General features: G+C 40.8%; 1 protein-coding gene across 2 annotated transcripts; it reads left to right on the forward strand.

The window, feature by feature from the left end:
• The first annotated feature begins 208 nt into the window (after positions 1-208).
• Positions 209-27,091, forward strand: MEP1B (meprin A subunit beta). 2 transcript variants are annotated; one of them, XM_027068715.2, is made up of 13 exons: positions 209-401; positions 488-531; positions 2,429-2,507; positions 9,325-9,442; positions 10,500-10,678; positions 12,006-12,224; positions 13,007-13,159; positions 14,969-15,184; positions 17,070-17,513; positions 19,006-19,185; positions 21,375-21,501; positions 22,139-22,343; positions 24,614-27,091. In XM_027068715.2, exons 1-13 carry the CDS (start codon positions 224-226, stop codon positions 24,626-24,628), a joined length of 2,157 nt encoding a protein of 718 aa, XP_026924516.2. In that variant the 5' UTR covers positions 209-223; the 3' UTR covers positions 24,629-27,091. The 2 variants fall into 2 exon arrangements, with proteins under 2 accessions (XP_026924516.2, XP_053062512.1); XM_053206537.1 differs by having other exon boundaries at positions 24,617-27,091.
• The last annotated feature ends 442 nt before the right edge of the window (positions 27,092-27,533 follow it).

The raw sequence follows: 27,533 nt of genomic DNA on the forward strand, positions 1-27,533 counted from the left end.
TTTAAACATTTGCTTCTCATTTAATCTAGTCATCTAGTCTAGTCTTTCAAATTCAGTTTAATATTATACAGAGTGACCAATTTCTTATTCCTGAAGTCATTTGACATTCAAGGGACATGGATAGGACAAAAGCATATATGCATAAGCCCCATAGCCCCAAGCCTAGCTCATGGGAGGTTCTCAATCAGTCAACCAGTCAATCAATCAATCAATCAATCAATGTATGTTGAATCAGAACCTAGTAGTCACTTACCTGATACAAAGAACTTTCCTTACTCTTAATTTGGTAATTGATAAAGATTGTCGTCTTTCAAAACATAATGCTCAATGTGTTTTTCTCTTTCCTTTAGTTAAAGATGTAGATGGTGGAATTGATCAAGATATATTTGATATCAATGAAGGTTTGTAGATTTTCTTTTTTACATATTTTAGTAAGTAGAGGGTTTGAATCCAATTTGCTAACATGAATTTTTATCTTCCCTCTTAGAATTGGGGCTGGATCTATTTGAGGGAGACATCAGACTTGATGGGGTGAGTTGAAACAAAGCAAGGAAGAATCTATTAACTACTGCGAATTAAAGTACAGAGTATATGAGAATGATTGGACAACATGGGCTTTGTTAAGCCCAACTGTCTCTAGAGATACAGTATCATAGAGACAGATGTATTCAATAAATACATTATACCCTGAGGGACTTGCATAATAATGCCTTCATTATCCATTACTCAGATTTCTGTGTGGTTAAAGCCATCGTCACTCACTATGTATGCCTTGATCTTATTGGTCCGATGAATTTTCATTATTGGGACAATATGATGCTTTCATTTTTATTTTCATTTAAGTTTATGTATTTATTTTGAGAGAGAGCACAAGGGAACAGAGGAGGGGCAGAGGGAGAGGAAGAGAGAGAATCCCAAGCAGGTTCCACACTGTCAGCACAGAGCCCCGCACAGGGCTCGAACTCATGAACTGTGAAATCGTGACTTGAGCCAAAACCAAGAGGCAGGTGCTTAAGCAACTGAGCCACCCAGGTGCCCTGATGTTTTCATTTTTAAATAAAACCTCCCTGATTTAATCTAGTTGAGGCCAAATTAAACTGAATTTTTAAACATATCAATGAATCAGAATTTTTACTGTAAAAGATAGATTTTGTGACTTCTATCCTGACAGCTAAAGATAGTGTTGCCAAGTAAAGATCTTGCCAAATCTATGCATGAAGAGTATATGGCACATGGATGAGCATAGATTACTTACAGGTAGTTCTGCTGGGAACTTCAACTCAAGAAGCAGAGCTGCAGTGTCTCAGGTTTAGTCTTGGGCTTGTTCTTCTATCTGTACTCTTTCCCTCTGGATCTCACCTTGTCCAAGGGCTTTGAACGTCATGTCTATGCTGATGATTCCGAAGGTGTGACTCTTATCCATTCCTTCTCCTGCACTCCAGACTTGTCTATCCAGGTGCCAACTGGTCAGTTCCATTTCCGCATTTATGAGGTGTCTCACATGTAAGGCGTTCTCAACTGGACACCAGTTTCACGCAAACTGCTCCTTCTTGACCTTCACTCTTGGCAAAGTCATCACCCTACTCCTCTGAATAAGTAAAAAATCCAGGAGTCACCTTTGCTTCTGCTCTTTCTCTCACCCCTCCATCAGATCCATCAGTACGTTCTGTCATTTCCAATGCAACACATGCCCCAAATAACCCACTTTAATTTGTCTCTCTATTTCAAATATTGCTCCCCTATAATTTTTTTCTCCCTGTCCCTGTCCCCACCCCCCTCCCAGCAAAGTAGTCTTTTATTTATTTTTTTTTAAGTTTGTTTATCTTGAGAGAGAGAGCGAGAACACAAGTGGGAAGGGGCAAAGAGGGAGAGAGAGAGAGAGAGAGAGAGGATCCCAAGCAGGCATCGCACTGTCAATGCAGAGCACAATGTGGGGTTTGATCTCACGAACCATGAGATCATGACCTGAGCCGAAACCGAGAGTCAGATGCTTAACCGACTGAGCCACCCAGGAGCCCCACAAAGTGGTCTTTTAAACCAGCAATGATATCATTTCACTTCCGGGCTTGAAACTCTTCAACAGCTTCCTACTGCATGTAGAACAATAGCCAAACTTACCCACAGCCTTCAAGACCTTGCATAATTTAACTCCTGCCCACTGTCCTCCCATCTCCTCTCCTTCTCTCTTACTGCGTCTCTTTTCTCTCTTAACTCTTTAGGCTACTGGCCTCAAAACAGACTCAGAACATACCGAGTGTATTTGCCCCTCAGAACTAGCAGCCTTCCTCCATTACCTTTAAATTTATCCTGCTTAAACCTACTTATTTTCTTACATTTTAAATTTCATTTATTTCTAGATTAACTATTCATTGTTCCCTAGGTTTTTGCCTGATTCATTTAATTAACCCTTCACATTTATTTTTGACAGGCACAAGATAGAAATTCCATCATCGGAGAAAAATACAGATGGCCTCATACCATCCCATATGTTCTAGAAGATAGCTTGGGTTAGTATATACCTTGGACAATCCATAACTGATGTATATTCCTGACAGAATATAATCACAGTATTTTCACGAGTAGGCTCTTATGGGCTTTCAGGATTTATTTGTTGCTTTATGTGGCTATGGACAAATATTTACTTATAAAAATAAGCAAAATGAACAATGAAAAGAACCACAGTGATTTTGTCTGAAATATTTGCTGAATTTTGACCAAGAAAGGGATTAACGCAACCAACATTTATGGAGAGCCTACTTTGTGTTGGCTGCTGGAGACACAAAGATCAGGAAAGTAGTCTTTATCTGAAAGCAGCCGTTTCCTCTATGGTCAGGTTTTACGTATGAGTTGAAAACAAAAACAACCAGGGGCTCCTGGGTGGCTCGGCCAGCTGAGTGTCCGACTTCAGCTCAGGTCACGATCTTACAGTTTGTAGGTTACAGCCTTGCATCGGGTTGCTGCTGTCGGTGCAGAGCCCGCTTCGGATCCTCTGCCCCTTCGCCCACAACGCTCCCTCGCTGTCTCTCTCTCAAAAATGAACAAACATTACATTAAAAAAAAAACCCAAAATAAGCAAACATAAAACAACCAAACAAAACTTAGGGACTGGCATTGGTTTGCCAAAATTTTATTCTGCCAAGCAAGGAACTTACCCAACAATAAGAACCCACTATCTTTATCATCATCTTTTCATAACATAAATAATATTTTAACACTAAAAAGTCAGAAGAATCCAATCCAAAACAAAAGACAGTATAGAAGAAATTTAATTGCAAAGGAAAACTCTAAATGTGGTCTTCATTTTATTTACAGTTTCAGTTGCCAGAATCATTGTAGCAACTGTTTGGGAAACTCTTCTTTTCTTTTCTTTTTTTTAAGTTTATTTATTTATTTGGGGAGGGAGGGAGAGAGAGAGAAAGAGAGAGAGAGGAAGAGCGAGCACACAAGCAGGAAGGAGCAGAGAGAGAGAATCCCAAGCAGGCTCTGAGCTGTCGGCTCAGAGCCCAACGTGGGGCTCAGTCTCACAACTGTGAGATCATGACCTAAGCCAAATCAAGAGTCAGATGCTTAGCCAAATGAGCCACTGAGGTGCCCCTGGAAAGTTTTCTTAAAGTTCATACATTTCAGTGGAGAATCAGATCGGCCAAAAGTTAATTACAATAGAACGGGATACATATTTTGCTTAATGACATGTTGAAAAGCTGTGGGAGCGCATTGCAGGGGCATGTGACTCAGCCTAGATGTAAAGGCATCAGGGGGCAGGTGACACTACGTAGCAGGGCTACCAGGACATTTATGCAAGTTGTACATGGTACATAGGCGCCTGGGAAGGGGGAAGTGGGACTGAAATCAGGTTTGCATTTCGTTCATCAAGAGGCATTTGTTTCTTTGCATGAAGTGCTATTTACTACCTGCCACGTCAAGACTTGCAGCATCTGCCCAGACGAAGTGCTCCTTTGTAATAATCCGCAGAAAGGCGTCATGCGGGCCAGCATGGCTTCTGACAGCAAGGGAAGGGTGCTCCAGGCAGATGGACCACTATGCGCAAGGGCATGGGGAAAGGGTAAACCCTTAACTGGAATTTTGGTTGGAAATGGGGAGTTAGTGAGGTTGAACAGGTAGGCAGAATCTAGTTTGGAAAGACTTGAGTGTTTCCCACATTAAAGAACTTGGTGTGCATACTGATGGTGACATGGAACCTCCAGAAGTTTTAATGTGGGTGTGAGATTGTGATCAAGGTAGTTGCCGTAGAGAAGATGTATCATTAGTGGGGGGGAAAAAAAGGAAAAGAGATCAGATAAGGAATCTATAGAAGAAATTCAAGGAAGGATTGAGAGTTTCTGAACCAAGTCTCTCTCAGCGAGGATAGACAAGAACAGACAAATCTAAGACAGCCTTAGGAGGCAATTGTTAGATTTAGTGATTGACTGCAAGAAAAGGGATCGAGGTAAAGAGATGCTGGTGCCCAGGATTCAGTCTTAGGCAACTGAGTGCATGGTAGTGCCTGTAACAAGAACAGGGAATATGTCTGAAAGAGGGTGAGATACAGAAGTGTGGTGGAAATTGACATGCAGAGTTCGAAATGTATCAGGTCCACTGTGGTGGAGAGAACATATGAAGTATTGGTGTACAGCCTAATCATTCAGGATAGAGAAAGATTTGGGTGTTCTTAGGTTGTGGGAGGTGGTTGAAGCCACTGGTGTGATGAGCCCCTTGCACTGGTGTGATGAGCCCTGCATATAACACGTACTCCTTAGATAGATGGAGCGTATTGAGTGGCCCAAGAAGATTGTATTGAGCGAGAAGATGGCCAAGATTGGAATTCAGCTTGGGAGAACAACTTTCTGGAATTGATATAGATGGAGGATCTGTTAGAAGTGACTGAGAAGGGAGGACTGGCCAGAAACATAGATGAAAAACCAAGAGGAGGTAGAAAAAGCCAAGGCCAGAGGTGGGATTAGAAACTATAATGTGGAAGGGAAAGATAGTCATTGACTTTAGGAATGGGGGGGAAATCTGAATGCCTTTAAATATTTATAATATTTTTTGGTCTTAATATTTTGATTAAAAATATAAAAATTCTTTTATTTTCAAATTATTTATAAAAATTAGAAAAATTGTTCTCCTAAGGTGTTCTATGAAATACCAGTGAGCTTTAAATTTCATTGTATCTCTTGGCTACTTTTGCCCTGAATTTTAACCAAAGCTATTGTAACTTTATGAGCTTTATGTACCTGTTTTAACACATTATAAAACAACATAGTGAATGCCTTGAGGCCCAGAGCTATTTTTCATCTTGCAAATCTGAGGATTAGCATAGTCTCTGACATTTTATAGGCAGTTAATACATATTTTTAAAACTAAATTGATAAACTGGGGTGACTGGCTAGCTCAGTTGGTAGAACATGTGACTCTTTTTTTTTTTAATGTTTATTTATTTTTGAGAGAGACAGAGTGTGAGTGGGAGAAGGGCAGAGAGAGAGGGAGGGAGACACAGAATCTGAAACAGGCTTCAGGCTCTGAGCTGTCAGCACTGAGCCTGATGCAGGGCTCAAACTCGGGAATGGTGAGATCATGATCTAGGCTGAAGTCAGTCGCTTAACCAACTGAGCCACCCAGCTTCTTTGAGCATGTGACTCTTGATCTGAAGGATGTGAGTTTGAGCCCCACGGTGGGCATAGAGTTTACTAAAAAAAAATATATATATATATAAATAAGTTGATAAACATATACGAATCAAACACGTCAGGTAAAAAATTCAGTCCACATCTTACCATCCAAACTGTGTACATTTTTATATGGGTATAACTATAGTGTTTTAAAATTTTTTTAGAGGCACTGGGTGACACAGTTAAGCGTCTGACTTCAGCTCAGGCCACGGTCTCATGGTGTGTGGGTTTGAGCCCTGTATCAGGCTCCGCACTGACTATGCAGAATGGGATTCTCTCTCTCTCCCTCTCTTTCTGCCCCTCCAACTTCTCTCTCAAAATAAATAAACTTAAAAAATTGTTAAGTTGTTTTGCTTCATTTTTTATTCTATTTATTTATTTATTTAAGAGTAAACTCTATGCCCAACTTGGGGCGTGAACTCATGACCCAGAGATCAAGTCACATGCTCCACCGACTGAACCAGCCAGGAGCCCCCGTTTTAAATTTTTTAATCTGCTTTTTTCAATTGATATTACAGCATTATTTTGTGCTAGTTTTATAACATGATTAAACCCCAAATTTTTAGGTCATTTTTTTAATTCCATGATTTTGATTCTTTCTCATTTGGAAAATACTTTACCCCTGTTTAATATTGTAGCATTGAACTTACTCTCTATGCTTAAAGTGAGAAGAGGATTTCCTCATATTTCTGAAATTTATACCATCTTGAAATGACTCTGACTGAGGAAATCACTAAGCAAAGCCACCCTTACAGGTAGCAAAAGTAAATACCTATGAAGGGTTAGTAAATACCTATGAAGGGTTTACTGGAAGTGACTTCGGGCTCTCCAGAAATCGCTCTTAACCAACATATTCAATTCTGCTTTAGTCTTTTTGCTTACATTCCGGGTGTTACCTGGCTGTTAGATGCAGCTTTTCTGGAAGGGGTGACTCTTGAGGCAGCCATGGATAGCTTCCTGTGAATAAGTGATCATTCCTTGCCTGGGTGTCAGACTTGACGTGTGTGGGGCAGGTAGAGAGCAGACAGGGAAAAAGGAGGGGGGATGGAAATGAAAATCAAGGTGCTAGAAACCTGAAAGGGCTAAAGAGAAAAATAATCCTGAGCAGCTGCTTGCTTAATTCCAAGGCTTATCTAGGACCTGCTTTAGCCTTCAGAGCCTGGGGATTTAAATAACATGATCCCGGGGTGGGGGTGGGGGTGGGGGGCTCCTGCATCTATGAGTCAAAGATAATTAGCCTTTGGTAATGAAGGCACACAGTAAATGAAGAGCTTATCTTGGTAGAGGGCTATATCCCTTTCACAAAACTTTCACATATGTTTCCTTATTTGACTCTCAATTCAATGAAGGGTAAAAACTATCCTTGTGGGGCGCCTGGGTGGCTCAGTTGGTTAAGCATCCGACTTCGGCTCAGGTCATGATCTAATGGTCTGTGAGTTTGAGCCCTGCGTTGGTCTCTGTGCTGACAGCTCAGAGCCTGGAGCCTGCTTCGGATTCTGTGTCTGCCTCTCTCTGCCCCTTCCTGACTCCGCTCTGTCACTCTCTGTCTCTCAAAGATAAAAAAAAAAATTAAAAAAAAAAAAGCTATCCTCATTAAACTTTGATAAAAGTCCTAGACCTGCATGCTTCTTTTACAGTCTGTCCTTAAAACAGGCTTGTGGTGGTAGGTATCATCATGTCTTATTGTAAGGAAGTGTTAGATTTGAGATAAGAATGCAAACATGATATTTATAGTACAGAAAATCCAGAAACACTTTAAATATCTGACAATAGGAAGTTACTTGTATGTGTTACAGCCATATAAGGTAGCCATTAAAATGATAAAAAGAACACTTGATAAAGCTTTTAATGATATACTATTTAGTGAAACACATAGTTTATAAAATATGTAGACTGATTTGTATTTTCTAAAAAATATGTGTATATTGTGAGTATATAACATACAAGCAAGAAGCTTGATGAGAGTGGCTGATTATTTCTGAAGTGATAAGATTTTATAATTTCCTTCTTTTTGTTTATCTGCATTTTCTAACTTACTTGCAATGAACATGTTTGTGTGGTATTATAAAAGGTGGAATTCTGGGTGCCTCATATAAATTCATATGGATTTTAGGGCCCCCTATGTGAGTCCTGTTCTTGATCCTCACCGAAACAGAGGACCTTCCTACTAATTGTTTTCAAAAGTGCAATGGTCATGTAAGAAGGGAGGAAGGAAATGAACATTCGATAAATGCTCATTTTACTTGGAACTGCCCCTCTGCTTTCTCCTATCCTCACATTATCTCCTGAAAAGTTGATTTTATTTTATTAAAAAAAATTTTTTTAATGTTTATTTTATTTTATTTTTTATTTTTGAGACAGAGAGAGAGAGAGCATGAACAGGGGAGGGTCAGAGAAAGAGGGAAACACAGAATCTGAAACAGGCTCCAGGCTCTGAGCTGTCAGCACAGAGCCCGACATGGGGCTCGAACTCATGAACCGCAAGGTCATGACCTGATATGAAGTCAGACGCTTAACCGACACCCCTTATTTTATTTTATTTTTAAGTTTATTTATTTATTTTGAGAGAGACAGAGACAGCGTGAGTCGGGGCGGGGCAGAGAGAGAGAGAGAGAAAATCCCAAGCAGGCTCCACACTGCCAGCTGCCATCACAGAGCCCAATGTGGGGCTTGAATTCACTAACCTTAAGATCATGACCTGAGCTGAAACCAACAGTCCAACACCTAACTGGCTGAGTCTGATGCTTAACTTTGCGCCTGCAAAGTTGATTTTATTTCCCCACTTAGCTGATAATTTTAGAAAACTCTGAAGGTGAATTGAATTGGCAAAGGTTACGCATCAAAAGTGATGAGGATGGGAAAGAACTTAGGCATCTCTGGCTCAGAGTCCAACTGCTTTCCACTTGGCCACACTGTCTCCCATTTCCCAGGAACCACCATCCTTCCCAGGAACCCCTTCCTCCGGGGTTGCCCTCCAAGCTTCTTTTCCTGAATGTCTTTGTTGCTTTCATGCCTCTGCCTTTTTTGAAACAATGGTTAACTCTAATTTGGGTCCTGAACTCACTTGAGAATCTTATGAACAGTTTCCCCAGGAAATGCACTTTGCAGATATAGGTATAGACAGCTACAGATGAGATATAAATACATAGGTGATATATAGATGATATAGATACAGAATAGATACAGATGATAGAAGTACAGATATGGATGCTGCACCTACCATTCCGGAATATTCCTGGACTCCCATCTCAAGGTCCTCAAATTACAAGCTCTGCTGTGAGGCTTTAAATACATACTGTAGCTTCTCAGATGAAGCATGTGACAGTGATGGTTCACTCTGGCTGCCTGTGATCCAAGGTGTTTGTGCTCTGAGGTAAAGGTATGGTTTTTGTTGTTGTTGTTCAGTAACGCACCTCTAGTGGTTCCAAAGAAACAAATATGGGGCAAAATCAAGGATCTGAAGAAGAACCAAATACTTGCATATGATACATACTTAATTGGGACTGAATACTAAATTTGGTAAAAATAAAGCACTAAACATTCAGGAAGGGACTAACTCATGATAAACAATGTAATGCATAGCCCATTTCCATGGTGAATTGTTTAACGGTGATAATGTTAATAAGTGTATTTTTTGTTGGTTTTCTTCCTTCAGAAATGAATGCTAAGGGAGTTATCCTTAACGCATTTGAACGCTATCGCCTAAAAACATGCATTGACTTCAAGCCTTGGACTGGAGAAGCTAACTATATATCAGTGTTCAAGGGCAGTGGGTAAGGTGGAAAGTTTGTCTTCTAAGGGTTCAAATGCCAACCATTGCAGGTATGGCCTGTCACAACAATTGCCCTAGTCCCTGACCTTGAGGGTGGGTGGGGGCTTCCTTAGCTGTTTGCTGGAGTGTAAAAGACAAACTACATCTAGTTTCTCTAGCCATAAAAATAATATTTTCACACATGCAACCAGACTACCCACATTAAGGCAAGGAGGGTGGGATTGCATGCCATCCAGCCCATAACTTAAGGAACTTCAACTATTTGTAGCTTACATAGTTTTTATTTCCCTCTTTCAGTAAAACGCGTGTACACACGTGTATTTCAATTTATTTTCTTTTTCTTTCTCTTTCTCTTTTTTTAAAGGCTTTGGATATTTTTTATTTGATTGTGTAATTCAAAACATGTAGCACTAAATTGTGCCAGGCATTATTTTAAGAGTTTTATAAGTATTAACTAATTTAGTCTTCAGAGCTAACCTGCAACATAGGTTCTGGTTTTCTCTCCCATTTTACAGATGAAGAAATGGACTCAGCCAGAGGAATGGCTAAGTCCTGAGTCCATGCTCTCTCTCTTTTTTTTTTTAATATAATTTATTGTCAAGTTAGCTAACATGCATTGTATATAGTGTGCTCTTGGTTTTGGGGGTAGATTTCCCGTATTTCAATTTATTTTAACCTAACTACACTTACTGCTTGAGTTACACTGAGTATTATTTGCCTGGGGCTTGGCAATTCGATGTGGTTGCTACACCTACAAAACTTTATGAGTGGTCATCAACATACCAAGGACCATGTGAAAAACTTGGACATCTCTAGAAAAAAATCAGGACTCGGTTGATCGGGGGATGCCTTGCTCCCGTGTAATATTTGGTGGCAGGACCAGTTCTCCAAAAATCATGTGATCCGTGAGGTTATGAGAGGGAGGCAGTGTCCTGATAAAAGAGTGAAGGATGTAGGTGGGTTAAAGGAGAGGACCGGGCACTGGGGATTGTGCCCCGAGGCCTCAGCCTGCATGGTGAGAACACCCTCTCCCCCTGTCCCGTGAACTCTCCTGTAAGCTGCTGGTCTTCAGTGGGCAACATGCATGTTGGGAAGCAAGAACTCTCCATCGGGGTGAACTGTGACAGAATAGCGACAGTTCAACACGAGTTCCTCCACGCCCTGGGGTTCTGGCATGAGCAGTCTCGTTCCGATCGGGATGACTACGTCATGATAATGTGGGACAGGATTCTGTCAGGTACATTTCTTTTGTTTTCTTACATTTTGGGCCACAAACTGAATTTCTAAGCATGTGCTATCTCCTGCCGACCGTTAATAATGGGAAAACTTGAAGTGATGCTTTACTTCACGTGCATGAGTTCACGTGCCTGAAGGTTGTTGGGGCACTGATACCCCAGACCCCTGGTGCATTGGAGCTGGACGGGATCTAAGAAGCTGGTGTTTCCCAAAACACATTTTAGGGAGTGCTGTCCCACAAAATGCTCCCAGATGTGTGCGGAAAGAGATCCGCAGTCCAATTAGTTTGGGAAATCCTAGGTTAAAATACATTAAACTTGAGTTACTGATACCGCTTTACTGTTCAGAGTCTCCATTAGAGTAACATATTGTAAATCTCCAAATAAGAAGCATTTCCCGAACTGACTTGATCATCGCCTTTTTTTTTTTTTTGAGTATTTGTGTTTGTTGTTCTATGGAGCCCATACTGGGAAACACTGCAGCAATTGATGAGCCGGAACTTTTTGGGACTTTCTATTCCAAGTCAGAAATGTCTTAATAACATTGTACAACTGAAGCTCGTGTTTTCCACAAGGACGCTTAGTGTCCCCATCTGTCCTGCCTGCAGAGGGTACGGTGGAGGGAGTGGTATTGCTGTCCTATGAGGCATTGTGGGGGCTGCTCGGTACTGAGACCCCTGAACATCACAGCTCAGTGATATTGCTGTCTGGTGATCTCAACTGGGGTAAGGCACAGCAGCGGACTACAAGATTTCTGGAGCAAGACAAGTGCTTAGCTTCAATCCATCATCTCACTCTTTAAGATTCCCTGGGTCTTACTTTGACAGAAACTTCTGTCCAGATTTGATAACACATCTATAAGCTTTGGAGATCAGTTCCACCTCACTGTTTCCCCTAAATCATCCCATTTCGAGTTGCAACCAGACGCTCATCAGTGTGATGCTAAACAACCAGGTATCTTCTCTGAATGTATTCGTTTTAAAAACTTGCACACGTGTTCCAGTAACCGTGAAATCCCTGAGTACGTCAGTTCTTTCTAAGGACTCCTGCCTGTATTATCATTCCGAGGTCCCTTCCCACCACACTTCCCAACGTCCTCTTACCTCCACCTCCATCTACTTTGGGTGCCCCCACCCTCCCACGAGCACCTGCCAATGACCTTGACTGTGTCCATAACACCTTTTAGAATCTACCTTTCTAATAGAAGCTCTTAGAGCCTTACACTAAATGCTAATGTCCAATCTTGGGCAGTGATGGAAGCCTAGAGTAAGATAAGCTAAATTTTGTGAACATCGAGTAATTAAAGATCTTTTTAAATTTAACATTTAGGCAGAGAGCACAATTTTAACACCTATGATGACCAAGAATCAGACTCCTTGAATGTTCCCTATGATTACACGTCAGTAATGCACTACAGTAAGACGGCTTTCCAAAATGGAACAGAACCAACAATTGTAACACGAATCTCAGACTTCATGGATGTGATTGGCCAGCGAATGGATTTCAGCGACTATGATCTCTTAAAGTTGAATCGACTGTATAATTGCTGTATGTGGCAGGTTCTTTGAAATGTTTTCTGTGTCTCTCTGCCATGGAGGGGAAAATGACGTGCCGTGCCATTTTGCCGAGCATTGCTGGCTTTTCTGCAATTATGGTTAGATAATTGATAATTATAGTTTTTTTTTTAATTTTTTTTTCAACGTTTATTTATTTTTGGGACAGAGAGAGACAGAGCATGAACGGGGAAGGGGCAGAGAGAGAGGGAGACACAGAATCGGAAACAGGCTCCAGGCTCTGAGCCATCAGCCCAGAGCCTGACGCGGGGCTAGAACTCACGGACTGCAAGATCGTGACCTGGCTGAAGTCGGACGCTTAACCGACTGCGCCACCCAGGCACCCTGATAATTATAGTTTTTATAGTTGAAGTTTGATATTAAAAAAAATAACAAATGTATAAACACCCAAATCCCAATCCATACCTGGGAAGCAATATTTTTCTTCTTAGAAGTTCTGGCCTTTAGCTCTACAAACAAATTGGGTCCTATAGTAACATGCCCCATGTCGATTTTTAAAGAAGGAGCCATCATATCAATGGGATTTTATAATCTGGGTTGCTGTTTAATAATCTGGGTAACGAGAAGAGTGTAGACTCACGTTCCAGAATCAGCGAGGTGTTCCCTTTAACGCCATCCTGGCATTCCCAGTACTTCCATGACAGTTTTTATTACCTGGATTATCATGTTGTAGGAGTGTCGATAACTGTGTGTGTGTGTGTGTGTGTGTGTGTGTGTGTGGTTTGTTTGTTTGTTTGTTTGTTTTTGCTTTTGTAGCCTCTTCCTTGAGCTTTCTGGACTCGTGCAACTTTGAACTGGAAAACGTGTGCGGTATGATTCAAAGTTCAGGTGATAGTGCTGACTGGCAACGGACTTCCCAGGTCCCCAGGGGCCCAGAGAGCGATCACTCCAACATGGGCCAGTGCAAAGGTAACAGGAATGAGATACTTCTAGATTTTACACTTGGTGGCTCCAGTCTTTTCCTTGGCCATGAAAGACTGGGATTTTGTCTCTAATTTCTATCTGAACTGTTAATAACCCATTCAGTTGCTACTAAGGAAACAGTTCTGTGCCTTGTAAGGACATGGTTCATTTCTTTGCTTTTACTCTCTGACTTGTCTTTCTGTGAGTCAGAATTGGGCTCTGTGAAGCCTCTCTACCTATACATGCCCACAGCAGGAGGGGACAGTATCTCCCGGAAAGACTCTTATCTACAAGGCAGTGGGGTGGTTTTCTCAAAGCTTGCCAGATACAAGACACTTTGCAGTCAACGGCACAATGTTGTGAATTAATCACTTTCAGAATTCCAGCTGGTTGTGATTACATGCTCCTGTTACAAGAATCCTTAAAATGAAGAGTCAAAGTACAATTGATTTAATTTTTTTCAGATGAGTATCCTTTTCCATAATAATTTTGTTTTAAATTAAATAGTCATTTATTTGGCTACAAGTACTCAATTTTTATTTATTTGCTCACTTCTGGCAATAAAGATGTAAAACTAGACTTCAAAACTTAGGGTCATTGCATGAGAGCTCAGCCAGTCTAGGCAGTGGTTGAGGTCCCTAACAGCAAAAAGTGTTTTTCTTTTTCTTTTTCTTTCGTGGAGGATGGTGGGGTGGGGTGGGGGGGACGGCGGAGAAGACAGATGTTAAGGGTACAAACTTGCAATCAGTAATAATAAGCCCTGGAAATCTAATGCACAGTGTAGTGACTATAGACAGGAATATTATATGCTAATCATCAAACTTATTAACAACTAGAACTTAATTATTTTTACAACAAAAAAGGGATAATAATTATGTAACATGTTAGGGGTTGTTAATTATTGCTACAGTAGCCGTCATATTATAATATATAAATGTGTCAAATTAACATCTTGTACACCTTAAATTTGCACCATGCTATATGTCAAATATATATCAATAAAAATACAATTTTCTTTTAAAATGCAGATTAAGGGGCACTTGGGTGGCTCAGTAGGTTAAGTGTCTGACTCTTGATTTCAGCTCAGGTTGTGATCTCACCATTTGTGGGATCAAGCCCTGCATTGGGCTCTACTCTGACAGCATGAGCCTGCTTGGGATTCTCTCTCCCTCTCTCTCTGCCCCTCCCACACTCATGCTCACACTCTTTCTGTCTCTCTCTCAAAATAAATAAACACTAAAAATAAAATAAAATGCAGGGGCACCTGGGTGGTTCAGTCGGTTAAGCGTCTGACTTCAGCTTGGGTCATGATCTCACAGTGTGTGGGTTCGAGCCCCACATCAGGCTCTGTGCTGACCGCTTGCTCAGAGTCTGGAGCCTGCTTCAGATACTGTGTCTCCTTCTCGCTCTCTGCCCCTCGCCCGCTTGAGCTCTGTCTCTCTCTGTCTCTCAAAAAATAAATAAAAATGTTAAAAAATAAAATAAAATAAAATAAAATGCAGATTTGGATAGTGGGTAGTGGTCCTCCATAGGCCAGAGGAAGGAGAAAAGAAAGGAGGGAGGGAGAAGGAGAGAGAGAGAGAGAGAGACTAGACCAAGTAGGTGACGCTTTTTTCTGATTTTGAAAGCTATAGTATGGAAAAAAGGTGGCCTAATGTCTCTTTTAGAAACTGCCTGCTCCTGGAGCTGCATTTAAATGCCCAATATAGTGTTTTACACACAGCGGGTACTGAGGGGAACTACTGTGCCCACAAGACGTGCATTCCTATATGTAGTATCTGTTTTCTCTCAATTCTGCTTTTGTTTTCATAACAGGTTCTGGTTTCTTCATGCATTTCAACAGTAGCTCTGTAAGTGTGGGGGCCACAGCAGTACTGGAAAGTAGAACATTCTACCCTAAAAGAGGATTTCAGTGCTTGCAGTTTTATTTATATAACAGTGGAAGTGAAAACGACCAACTGAACATCTACATCAGGGAGTATTCCGCAGACAACGTGAATGGTACTCTAATGCTTGTGGAAGAAATAAAAGGTACAATATTGACATTCTTATTGTCTGAGTCCAGATAAGGCCATCTTAATTCTTTAAGTCTCTAGCACTGAGGAGGTCCGTTCTTGGCTAGTGATACAAATATAACGAAAACTAGGCAAAATGGGAAGAATTTCTGAATGTAAAGGAATTGTGGGATGGACGAGGAAGGAACTGGCCTCAGGCAGGACTGGACCTGTCCCTGAATATGGTTGGAGACCTCTCATGTTATGTCAGATGGGCCCGGTCCACAAAACTGGTGCTTTGGGTATTTTACTTCCCAGCTTACAGTTAATCAAATGTGCCATTAGCCTGGAAAAGGGACACTTCCTCTAATTTCTAGCTTGAAAAAAAAAAAAAAAAACCCAGTGAAGAATTCTACTTGTTATGATTTGGGTTAAGTGCAACTTCTAGAGTAATTCCTGAGCGAAGAGAAAGCAACACTCATTCCAATCATGTGGCAGAGAGATGGGTCATGTTGACCAACTTTAAAAGCAATGGTTAAGAAATTTCAGGAAGGGAGGGGCCGTGGGCTGCCAACTCTATCACTGTCTCTCCACATATTGACCACTTGGTTTGAATGAATTGAGTAAAACCTATTATAAAATCGATCTACATTATGCTATGTGTCATACCATTTTCCTCCCATTTAACAATGGGAAACAGTCTGCAACACAGATGATACTTTCTTTTGTGAACACCTACAATAGGGTCTTAATATCATTTTATATAAACATATATATATATGTATATATCACATGCTGTACATATATAACATAATTATATATACTCTACAATTCCATATATAATATCACATATATGTATATATACACATTATATATAGTATATATTTAATCCTTTCCATTAACAATCTGTGGGTGGGTGTTATCACTAACGATCAATAGCACAAAGGGTACTTAAGAAACTTGCTTATGAGAAAGAATTTAACAGAATTTAAATGAACAGTACTGATAGTAATGAAGTGGAATCTCTCATGAAAGATTTTTGTTCAATCCAGAGTCTATCCACGGACAATAGCATTTTCTGTAATTTGGATATTTTCGTCTTATTTTCACATAATTGTGCTTCACATTAAGTGCCAGTACGTTTAAGTTTGAAGTCATCGTGTGAACTACCAGTTCGACATGAATTCCTGAGCTGTTTTCTCTACTTGGGGGCTTCTGAAATTTTTTAAGTGTATCGCTCCTTATTTGGGCATGTGATGTAAGAAAATAAGACAAGATAACATAGCCTGTGCTGCTAGCTAAGGGTAGGGGATGATAGCGAAGGGGGAAGTATGCACCAGGGAGAAGGCTGATGCTATCAAATACTAGATAAATATTTATAATGTTGAGTCACTGGTAAATGATCTAAGGACTCAATTGTGGGTGTGGGCTTTCTAGGGTTGGGTGGATTTCTGTGTAATACTGCCAAAACACTGGCTGAAAGTGCCAAAACACTGGCATGTGAAGGAAGTATTTCAAACTATAAATACGTTAAATAAGGCTTTGGTTCAGTATCCCAGGAATCCTGGGCACAGCGTAGATATCAGTTTTAACTAACATATAATGGGAGACAACTCCTATTTAGGGCATGGAATACTCATAAGTTAGATGTTGGTGTTTGCTTACCCTTCGCTGGACACAGGTGACTACCTGAGAAACAAGCAGATAAACATCCAGATATTCCAGGGAGCAGTTTGACCCCACAGAAATGCCTTGAAGTGAATGGGCTTGGGCTGGAGAAGTGAGAAAAACACACTGCAGACCTGTAGGAACCAATAGCTCTAGGATGATAATCTGTCCTGCGAAGGTTAAAACTCTAATGTTGATTTGCACATGATTCGTAGTCGTTTGTCTTCTTTGAAATAATAATGTCTCTTTTGCAGATATACCCATTGGAAGCTGGCAACTTTACCATGTGACATTGAAAGTGACCAACAAATTTAGAGTGGTGTTTGGAGGGGTCAGAGGCACTGGTGCATCATTGGGTGGCCTGTCTCTTGATGACATCAATCTTTCAGAAACACAGTGCCCTCATCATATCTGGCATATAAAGAATTTCACACAGATTATTGGCAGCTCGAATGAAACTATATATAGCCCTCCATTTTATTCTTCTAAAGGTTATGCCTTCCAGATTCAGTTGAATCTGAATCATTCGACTAACGCAGGAATATATTTCCACTTGATCTCTGGAGCCAATGATGATCAATTACAATGGCCATGTCCTTGGCAACAAGCCACGATGACACTCTTGGATCAAAATCCTGACATTCGACAGCGTATGTCCAACCAGCGGAGTATAACTACAGACCCATTTATGACCACCGGTTTGTGACTTATTTCCTTTACTGCTAATACACGGTCATTTGTCTAGGAGGGATGGACAATTTGGGAATGAGAGACTGCACAGTCAGGTACTTAGGGATTTCTGAGCCCCAGATTTTAGGAACACAAGACATTGAAGGGAAGGGCTTCAGCAGGTGTGGACAGAGTACCCCAGGCAGGCCACTGTGAAGAATGTCAAGAGGCACTGTCTCTGAAAAATAGAGAAGACACTGACTATTCCTGGCAATTGATCATACCTGAATTCCAGTTGTCCAAGGAGTGTTGGTTTTGCAGTCTGGCATGCCTCGGTTAAAATCCAAGGTTTGCTTCTCATTAGCTATGTGATGTTGATTAAATAGTCTTTTGGAGCCTCAGTTTCCTCAGCAGTAAAACTGGGGCAGTAATAGTAACCACCCCTCGCCACTGGGACTATCAGACAAAATTCAGCTCTTGTAGAAGGGGATGGTTTCTGATGAGAGGAAAGATGTTGAGCTCCTGGAGTGTTGGGAAGGCTGTGAGAATGGATCATAGTTTCTTACTAAAGAATTCTGGAGAGCTCGCCAATGGTGACATCATTCCCCATCTTTTCAGTCTCAAAAAGGAACAGCTCCCAGAAGGCAGTGATCACATTTCTAATTTTAATAATCCTTTGCCTTCTGGGAGCCTAATAAAAAATGAAATTATGGCAAGGTGACTATCATTGCCAAATCTGAATTCTATATATGAAAAAAAATGGACCTATGTGACTTAGGAAAATGAAAAACCATTAATTTATTAGGAAAAAAAATATTCACAAAGAGGATTGTAGGAACTTGATGCTCGGATTTCTTCACTTTTTTTTTTCCCAAAGCATTTTTCCTGAATGACATTGAAAATGGCTCAAAGTTGGGTGGGTCATCACCTTTCCCCAGAAGCAGTGCTTCTCACTGTCTTCTAGAAGGACTTTGCTGTTAGGTGAATAATTCAGTTAATGAGATGAATTGTTCTATGTTAATATTCAAAACTCTCTCGGGACACCTGGCTGGCTCAGTCGGTAGAGCATGTGACTCTTAATCTCGTGGTCATGAGTTTGAACCCCACATTGTAAAGATTACTTAAAAAATACAATAAAAAAAACCTCTCTCAGAAATGTATTGATTCAACTTAGTTAAAAGGACCACCTATGACTCGAGGCCACTGAGACATGATTTTAATGGGGAGGGAGTTTCTATACCGGTCAGGAAGTATAGGTGTGATACCGCATCTAGGAAACTTTTGGTATCTCTCCACTCAGATTCCAGAATGTGCTCCTCCTTACTAGGCAATCTCATTTTCTTTAGGACAGTATAAATGAACAAGCTTCAGTGACTTGCCAGAGAATACATCACAGGTCAATAGCATCATTTAATTATTTTGAGCTCTATCCTAATTGCGTTTCACATTGCCCGTTCTTTCCTACCACAAAAAGCTATGATGATGCTAAACACAATCCATTAATATAAATTGCTTTTTCAGATAATGGAAACTATTTTTGGGACAGGCCATCCAAAGTGGGATTAGTGGCTTTTTTCCCTAACGGAACGGAGTTTAGAAGAGGTATGGGCTTTGGAACCGCTGCCTTTATAACCTACAAGAGGCTGAAAAGCAGAGATTTTATAAAAGGAGATGATGTTTATATCCTACTGACCGTGGAAGGTATGTCAGCAAAAATAGTTTTATGCAAGCTATTTTTGTTGTTGTTGTCGTGGCCATTGATTATTGACTGCGTTCTTCTGGGTTCCATTTTTAGGTATAGGAGTAAATGGGCATGAGTGGGAGTTTTTCTTTCTGGCATAAATTATTAACAATAGGAAAGTAATTTAAATAAAAACAGTGACCATTCCAGGATAAAGAATTTAATTACCACCACATGGAGCAATGGAAAATTAGGACAGAAATTTTCTCTAGAAACAAGTTAAAGTATAGCTACTATACCCTAAATTATACTCTAAGATTCCAGAAATAGAAATATCACACAAGCACATGAAATGAAACTGGAAATGAACTGTCTCTATTGTGTCTTTCAAATATATATTCATACATATATACATATAGATGAGCACACAAATGTATATTTTATGTATCATATATAAGCATACACATATATATTTTGTCAGTAATAGCATTAATCTATTGTCTTTTAAATTTCTTACCCGCGGCAGCTAGTAAATACATTTTTCAGGAATACTGGTGGTTTCCGTGTTTCATGTAGCACAATTTTAAGTCATTTACTATTAAAGACCCTCTTACAGCTCTGTAAATCAGAATCTTGTTTGCGATGAAAGGTGGTGCAATTAAAATCCATGAAATCTTTTTTTAGTTTATTTGAGAGAGAGCGCGCGAGCATAAGCAGGGAGAGGGGCACAGAGAGAGGGAAAGAGAGAATTCCAAGCTGGCTCCACACTCAGCATAGAGCCCAATGCAGGGCTTTATCTCACGACTGCGAGACTCATGAGCTGAGCTGGTATCAAGAGTTGGATAGTAGAGGCACCTGGGTGGTTCTGTCAGTTGAGCGTCTGACTCTTGATTTTGGCTCAGGTCATGATCTCACAGTTGTGAGAATGTGGAGACTCTTGGTTTTCTCTCTCTCTCCCTCTCTCTGCCCCACCCCTGCCCAAATGAGTACTCTCTAAATAAATAAATAAATAAATAAACAAACATTAAAAAAAAAAAAAAAGAAGAGTTGGATGCTTAACTGACTGAGCCACTCAGCTGCCCCAAAACCCATGAAATTTTTATGTCAGTGTCAATTAGAGTAAATCTAGATGATACTTCTTGGAAAAAATTATTCAAGAATAACTTTCCTGCAGGGTGTCTAGCTGGCTCAGTTGGTAGAGCATACAACGCTCGATCTTGGAGTTGTAAGTTCAAGCCCCATGTTGGATATAGAGGTTACTTAAAAATAAAATCTTTTAGGGGCACCTCTGGGTGGCTGAGTTGGTTGAGCTTCCAACTTTGGCTCAGGTCATGATCTCACGGTTTGTGAGTTCGAGCCCTGTATCAGGCTTACTGCTGTGGGCACAGAGCCCACTTCAGATCCTCTGTCCTCCTCTCTTTCTGTCCCTCTGCCACTTACACTCTCTCAAAAATAAATTAACATTAAAAAAATAAAATCTTTGGGGTGCCTGGGTGGCTCAGTCGGTTGGGCATCCGACTTCAGGTCAGGTCATGATCTCACGGTTCATGAGTTCGAGCCCCACGTCAGGCTCTGTGCTAACAGCTCGGAGCCTGGAACCTGCTTTGGATTCTGTGTCTCCCTCTGCCCCTCCCCCACTAGCACTCTGTCTCTCAAAAAAATGAATAAATGTTAAAAAATAAATAAATAAAGTCATTAAAAATTAAAAAAAAAGAATAACTTTGTTGAGGGACAAACAACTGCTACTTTTATGTAGCAGAGAAAAAGTCACATATTCATCACCTAGGTTCAACACTGTTTGGATGAGAAGCAATAGAAAACACTACAAGCATCAGAGCCCTGGTTGTTAGGGGGGCCTGGTAGCTTGTGTCAGATATCCACCAACTTGCTCTCCCTGAGCAAGAATCCTGTGACCTTGGGCAAGCCCATCAGTCACCTTGCATTTCTGTGCTTTATCTTCATGTCTGTCCCTTGAGGGTGGATTATAAGGGCTTAGACCCTTTCTAGCTCAAGCAAGCCCAAGCTCAGGTAAGCATGTGGTTCAGTTGATGACCCCAAAGGCTGGTCCAGTTCCTGTCTGTATCTAGATTTCTACCTATTAATTATTTTACTGGCTGGGAAACCTAAGCAACTATTTTGAAACTTAAGGATCAAATGCTTGTTAAAGTCAAACTGATGTCCATCCATGCTCTCCCTCTGCCCTCCTTAGACATATCCCACCTTAATTCTACACAAATTCCACCAATCCCAACTTCTAACATCAATGACCTCTGCACAAACTTCAAATGTGAGAACGACGGCATCTGCGTTGTCCGAAATGGCAAGGCCGAGTGCAGGTAAGGGGTAACTTGGACAAGATCTCCCCATTCTCCTGTTAGAAATGTTATCATTTACACAATATAGGATTAGATACTGATATTTTCTGTGAGTGAAATCAGTTGATTCTCATCTCAAAGCCATTCATGGGATATTTATTTTTTGGTCTCCATTTGGGACTTTGGATAGCCACAAGAAGAATAAAATTATTTATGAAGAAATAGTACATTGTATTGTAATTGCCTGAAAAAGTCCTCATGTGTTATAGACCTTATTAAGTCCTCACAACAGTCTTGTGTGGTAAAGTGTGACTGTCACTATTTTTTAGTTGGAGATTGTTCTCAGAAGTTCTGGGATGAGTTTGGCCAAGAGGTATGGGGGGGGAGGTTAAGGGACTGAAACACTGAGAACCAAATTTTCTCCGTTACCTACACCACCTTCCTTTCCTACCTCAGAGCCAATATTTTGAGTACCAGATGAGCAGTGATTCCATGTCTATACCACTGGCCTTGCCTGGCCCTCTGGAGCTAGTCTATCCATTCCCCTCCAGTTGAGTTCCATATGCCAATGACCCGAATGTTGAGCTGCACCCTTAATGGCGAAGATTTTCAGACTGAAATATCAACTCATAACTCTGGGTCATGTTCCGACGTGCAGGTGTCTGTCAGGGGAAGACTGGTGGTTCCTGGGCGAAAGGTGTGAGAGGAGAGGCTCCACCCAGGATACCATTGTCATCGCTGCATCTTCTACTGTTGCTGTGTTTGCCCTGATGCTGATAGTCACCCTCGTCAGTGTCTATTGTACCAGGAAGAGATATCGTAGGAGGACAACTTCAAATACAACAGACATGACTCTGGAAAATGTAAGTTGAGCCTGGTATTTGGTTATTCAAAACCTACTGATGAAATCATATGCAGAAGAATTAGGACTTTCTTACATACTTAAAAAAAAAATCTCTTTATTCCCTATGTTGGATAACAGCTTTGAAACTATACATTCTTATTACCTTCGCTATAAGTCAATGGTTCTTGGAGTCCATGAAGGCTTTGGGGGAGGAGTTTATATCCTCCTGGACTTGTATCTAAAATTGTGTCTGGTTGTACATTTTTTCTGGGATGAGGGTCTGTGACCCTTCTGAGAGGCAAAACTGATTTTGCCATAAGTTCCAACCTTCCTGTTAGAGGTGACAGGTGATAAGTGTTTTTGTTCTAAAGGTATTTCAGGGGTGATTGAGCTCAGGTTTGTTGGAACGGAGTGCTGGCATGTTTGATGCTTTTCCATTAAAAAAACGTTCCAATTCATTCTGGCTTCATGTGCAGTAACTAACCTTGAGGCCAGATGTTTTAAAAATTTTTTTTAATGTTTATTCATTTTTGAGATAGAGAGAGCATGAGCAGGTGAGTGGCAGAGAGAGAAAGGGAGACACAGAATCTGAAGCAGGCTCCAGGCTCTGAGCTGTCAGCCCAGAGCCCAATGTGGGGCTTGAACCCATGAACCATGAGATCATGACCTGAGCCGAAGTCAGATGCTTAACTGACTGAGCCACCGAAGTGAGTCCAGATTTTCAAGTAGAGGGTTTAAAGTCTTGCCTCAGAAGGTCTCTAAAATGTCAATAGCCTCTTGTAGGTCTCAGATTGGATTCCCCGGGAGACAGTGCTCCCAGCAACACAGAGTAAAGGAGTAACAGAGTGAGAGAAGCTGGACAGGGCAGAGGGTGAGATTGCACTGTGGTGACCTTGCACTTGAGGCCTCGGCCCTGCTATGAGGGGCTCTGGAGCTGGGATAGTGTCCTGAATTTAGGCAAGGGGGCCAGGCTGTTGTACTCTCCCTCATCAACAACCATTGGATGGGGGTTGCCCCATAACCAGAAAAATGGTTATTGAAGACATACCGTTTTAAGACTATGACTTTTTGAAGTGGAAAAACTGGTATTGAGACACTAAATTTGCAAAGTTAGGTAAAAGATGGACAATGATAAGGAACGGAAAGCATACAGTTTTATTCTATACATGGCTGTCACATTTCCTCAACGTCAGGAAGTGTTTAAAGCTAATAGTAAAGCAATAGCCCGATTATTTCACAAGCTTATTAGAAAAGTACTTAAAATGTATACAGGTGTTTTGCTGTGTTTGCTTTTCAGACATGTATTTCCAGCTTACTTTATGACTCAAAATAGAAGGGACAGATTGGCCAATGACCTAGTAGGCCAACCTGGTGGAAGCTGCACCTGCAGGCATGGTACACTGGGCCAGTAAGGATGCACGTGAAAACTAGAGTCGTGGTTAGAAAAGAGAGGACACAGTAGCTGGTGGATGGGACCACCATGTTATTCTTTTGGAAACTGGAAAATATAAGTGCTGTTATAAGGGCACTTATGAAGCAAAAATTGGAATGAATTAAAGAAAATGGTAAAGAGAAGAGAAAGAAAGAAGGAAGTTAAATCAAGAAAGGGGAAAATTTGGGGCGCCTGGGTGGCTCAGTCGGTTAAGTGTCCGACTTCGGCTCAGGTCATGATCTCGCGGTTCCTGAGTTCAGGCCCCGTGTCGGGATCTGTGCTGACAGCTCAGAGCCTGGAGCCTGTTTCAGATTCTGTGTCTCCCTCTCTCTCTCTGACCCTCCCCCGTTCATACTCTGTCTCTCTCCGTCTCAAAAATAAATAAACGTTAAAAAAAAAATTAAAAAAAAAAAAGAAAGGGGAAAATTATCAGAGTAATTGGGTCATGGCAGGGCCATTAAGTAAACACACGCACACACACACACACACACACACACACACGCCCCTGACCACCGTATTCCCAAGAGCAAGAAATCAACTTATATTTTCCTCAGTCTAGGCATTTCTACAGTGAATTCAGTGATAACAGAACCTCCAGATCTAGTTTAGGTCTCCAGACAGAATGCCCTTCTTTCTGAGGCTGCACTGTGTGCTCCTCTTGATGTTTTAGTATCTGAATTATATGAGCAGGCCAGGCCAGTGCGTCTGCCTGGAGACTAGGCTGGGGCAGTCCACCAGCTGGGCGGATGCCAGGAGCCAGTTGATGGCACTTCATTTAAAAATTAGACTTGTGATTCATTTAAATGGCAGTCTTTAAATTTAAAAATTAAATCATCAATTGCTCTTTCCCTTTTTAGCAGCATGCATTTTGAAGATTAACTCAACAATATGGCCAGCAAGTGAAGTTACAAAGGATTCTTCATCATGGATTTCACCTAGAATATATTACAACTGCCTTGTTCTTCTGTAAATGGATCTTCTCTGTAAATAGCTGGACATACTATAAATCACTATTTTGTTAAAAGTCTAACTGGTGACATGTTTGTGTTTTTGTTTTTCAAAGAGGGGAATTAACTCAGGCTCCTCTGGAAGTATAATAATATCCACAAAAAGGAGCACAACAAACAGAGATAGCTTTCCAAATTCCTGATCATTCCCGGGGGGAGGGGGGGCAAGTGTAGTGGCCTCATGAGTGATTGCCTAGGAACGCACTGGAAACACCCAATGGGAATGATCTTCCACGTGCAACCTCAACATTTCTGTGTCATCCTGTCCCAGGATAGGGAGAAGTGGTAGGGCAGCTCCCTTTCCCTCTTGCCAAAGCTCGCCACTCTCTTGTTTTCTTACATTGGCCCTTCAGTATGTGAGCTGGGTTTAGAATTTGTTTGAACATGCAACTGTGATCAACAAGAAAACTTTTGACTCCTAGAACAGTGGGTTCTCCAAGTTCTGGATCTCAAAAGTTTCTATATTCTTCTTCTCCTTTTTAGAAAAAAAATTTTTAATGTTTTATTATTTATTTTTGAGAGACAGAGGGGCAGAGTGTGAGTGGGGATGGGGCAGAGAGAGAAGGAGACATAGAATCCAAAGCAGGCTCCAAGCTCTGAGTTGTCAGCACAAAGCCTGACTAGGGGTTCAAATTCACGAACCATGAGATCATGACCTGAGCCTAAATCAGGAGTTGGATGATTAACCGACTGAGCCACCCAGGAGCCCTCTTCTGCTTTTTGATGTTTATTTATTTATTTTGACGGGGAGGGAAGGGCAGAGAGAGGGAGAGAGATAATCCAAGCAGGCTCTGTGCTGTCAGTGACGAGCCCGAAGTGGGGCTCGAACTCATGAACCTCGAGATCATGACCTGAGCTGAAATCAAGAGTTGGATGCTTAACTGACTGAGCCATCCAGGCGTCCCAGGAGCCTTTACATTCTTAAAAGTTATTGAGAGCCCCAAAGTGCTTCTGTTTGTGAGCATCACATTCATTAGTACTTCCTCTATTAGAAATCCAAGTCAGAAAAACTTAAAACTAGGTATTTGTTAATCATTAAGAAATAATAAGCCTAATGTTTACATGTTAGCATATAATTTTTTATGAAAAATAACTCTATTTTTCAAAACAAGAAAATTTAGCAAAAGAAGGGATAATGTTTTATACTTTTTTGCAAATCTCTAATGTCTGGATTAATAGAAAACAGCTAAATTTTCACATTATGTGTCTGCATTCAGTCTATTGTGATATATTATTTTCACTGAAGGATATAAAGCAAGTCTAACCTCATACAGATATGTAGTTGAAAAGGGAGGTGTATTTAAATATCTTTTCAGGGAATTGTGCATATTCTTTGTGAATACTTTATTAAAACTTGACAAATGGTAATTTCTTAAAGGTTAGTTGTAACTGGCACCTGAAATGGCATGAATGAACTTTTGTACTCGGTTCAGTGTCATCCACCAGTCTGTCGTGTATATTAAATGGATCGTTCATCTATGCATGACTTTGTACTACTGTGTATTGATCATTTAGAAAATACCTTACTGGTTCACTAAGTTATGCAGCACATACAACCTTTGGCACATTTTATTGTATGATATCAAAACATAACGTTAGTTAATATCACTACTGATCGTATTAAAAAAGTCTTTAATCCTCGGGAAGCTGACACTCGTGGTGGCAAAAGCAAATTTCCCAAGATTCAGATTGTTGCTCAAAAGCTTAAATCTTATCACTGACAATAAATACTGTCTTCCTTGTAGTGACAGGCTGACTTCAGTCAATTGTTTTAATTCAAATTTTACTTTGAAATAATTGTAGATTCACATGCCGTTGTTAAAAAAAAAAAAAAACAACAAAAAAAAAACAATAGGGAGAGATCTCTGTACCCATCTCGCAGTTTCTCTCAATGGGAACATCTTGCAATACTTACCAGGATATTGATATTGATACAGTCAAAATACAGAACATCTTCATTGCCACAGGAATCCCTCAAGTTGCCTTCAAATAGCACTCCATCTCCTGATTGTCCCTACCTGCTGCTTAACCCCTGGTAACCATCGGTCTGTTCTCTGTTCTGCAATTTGTCATTTAAAAAAATGTTATACTAACAGAACCATACAGTATAGAACCTTTGGGCATTACTTTTTTTTTTTTTTTTTTAAACTCAGCATAATTCTCTGTACCTTCATCTAGGTTGTATGTTCAAGAGTTTGTTCCTTTTTATCACCAAGTAGTGTTCCTGGTGTGGACTCAGCACAATGTAACCATTTACTTGTTGAAGGACTTCTGGGTTGTTGCCAGTTTGGGGCTATTACAAATAAAGCTGCTATAAACATTCATGCACAGGGTTGTTGTTGTCTTATTAATGCCTATTTGTTTATTTTGAGGGGGTGTGTGGGAATAAGCTTAGGAATTCCTGAGCCTGTGCTGATGGGTTAACAAGGCGTAAAGAATTACAAAGCCATAGGAGGCTCACATCCAAGTTTGGATAAACAAGATGAGGTAAACAGGTATAGAGATGGCAGGGCAAAGGCCCCACTACAAAGGTATATGGGGTAAACAAGATTAGGTATTCAGGACGGAAACGCCCCCCAATGTAACATTTATTCACATTTTGAGAGACAGAGAGTGAGCTGGGGAGGAGCAGGGAGAGAGGAAGACACAGAATCCGAAGCAAGCTCCATGCTCCAAACTGACAGCACGGAGCCCGATGCAGGGCTCCATGCGGGGCTCAAACTCAGAAACCATGAGATCGTGACCTGAGCCGAAGATCGTGACCTGATGC

The sequence above is a fragment of the Acinonyx jubatus genome, chromosome D3 (assembly GCF_027475565.1).
Source record: "Acinonyx jubatus isolate Ajub_Pintada_27869175 chromosome D3, VMU_Ajub_asm_v1.0, whole genome shotgun sequence".
In the NCBI taxonomy this organism is placed as follows: domain Eukaryota; kingdom Metazoa; phylum Chordata; class Mammalia; order Carnivora; family Felidae; genus Acinonyx; species Acinonyx jubatus.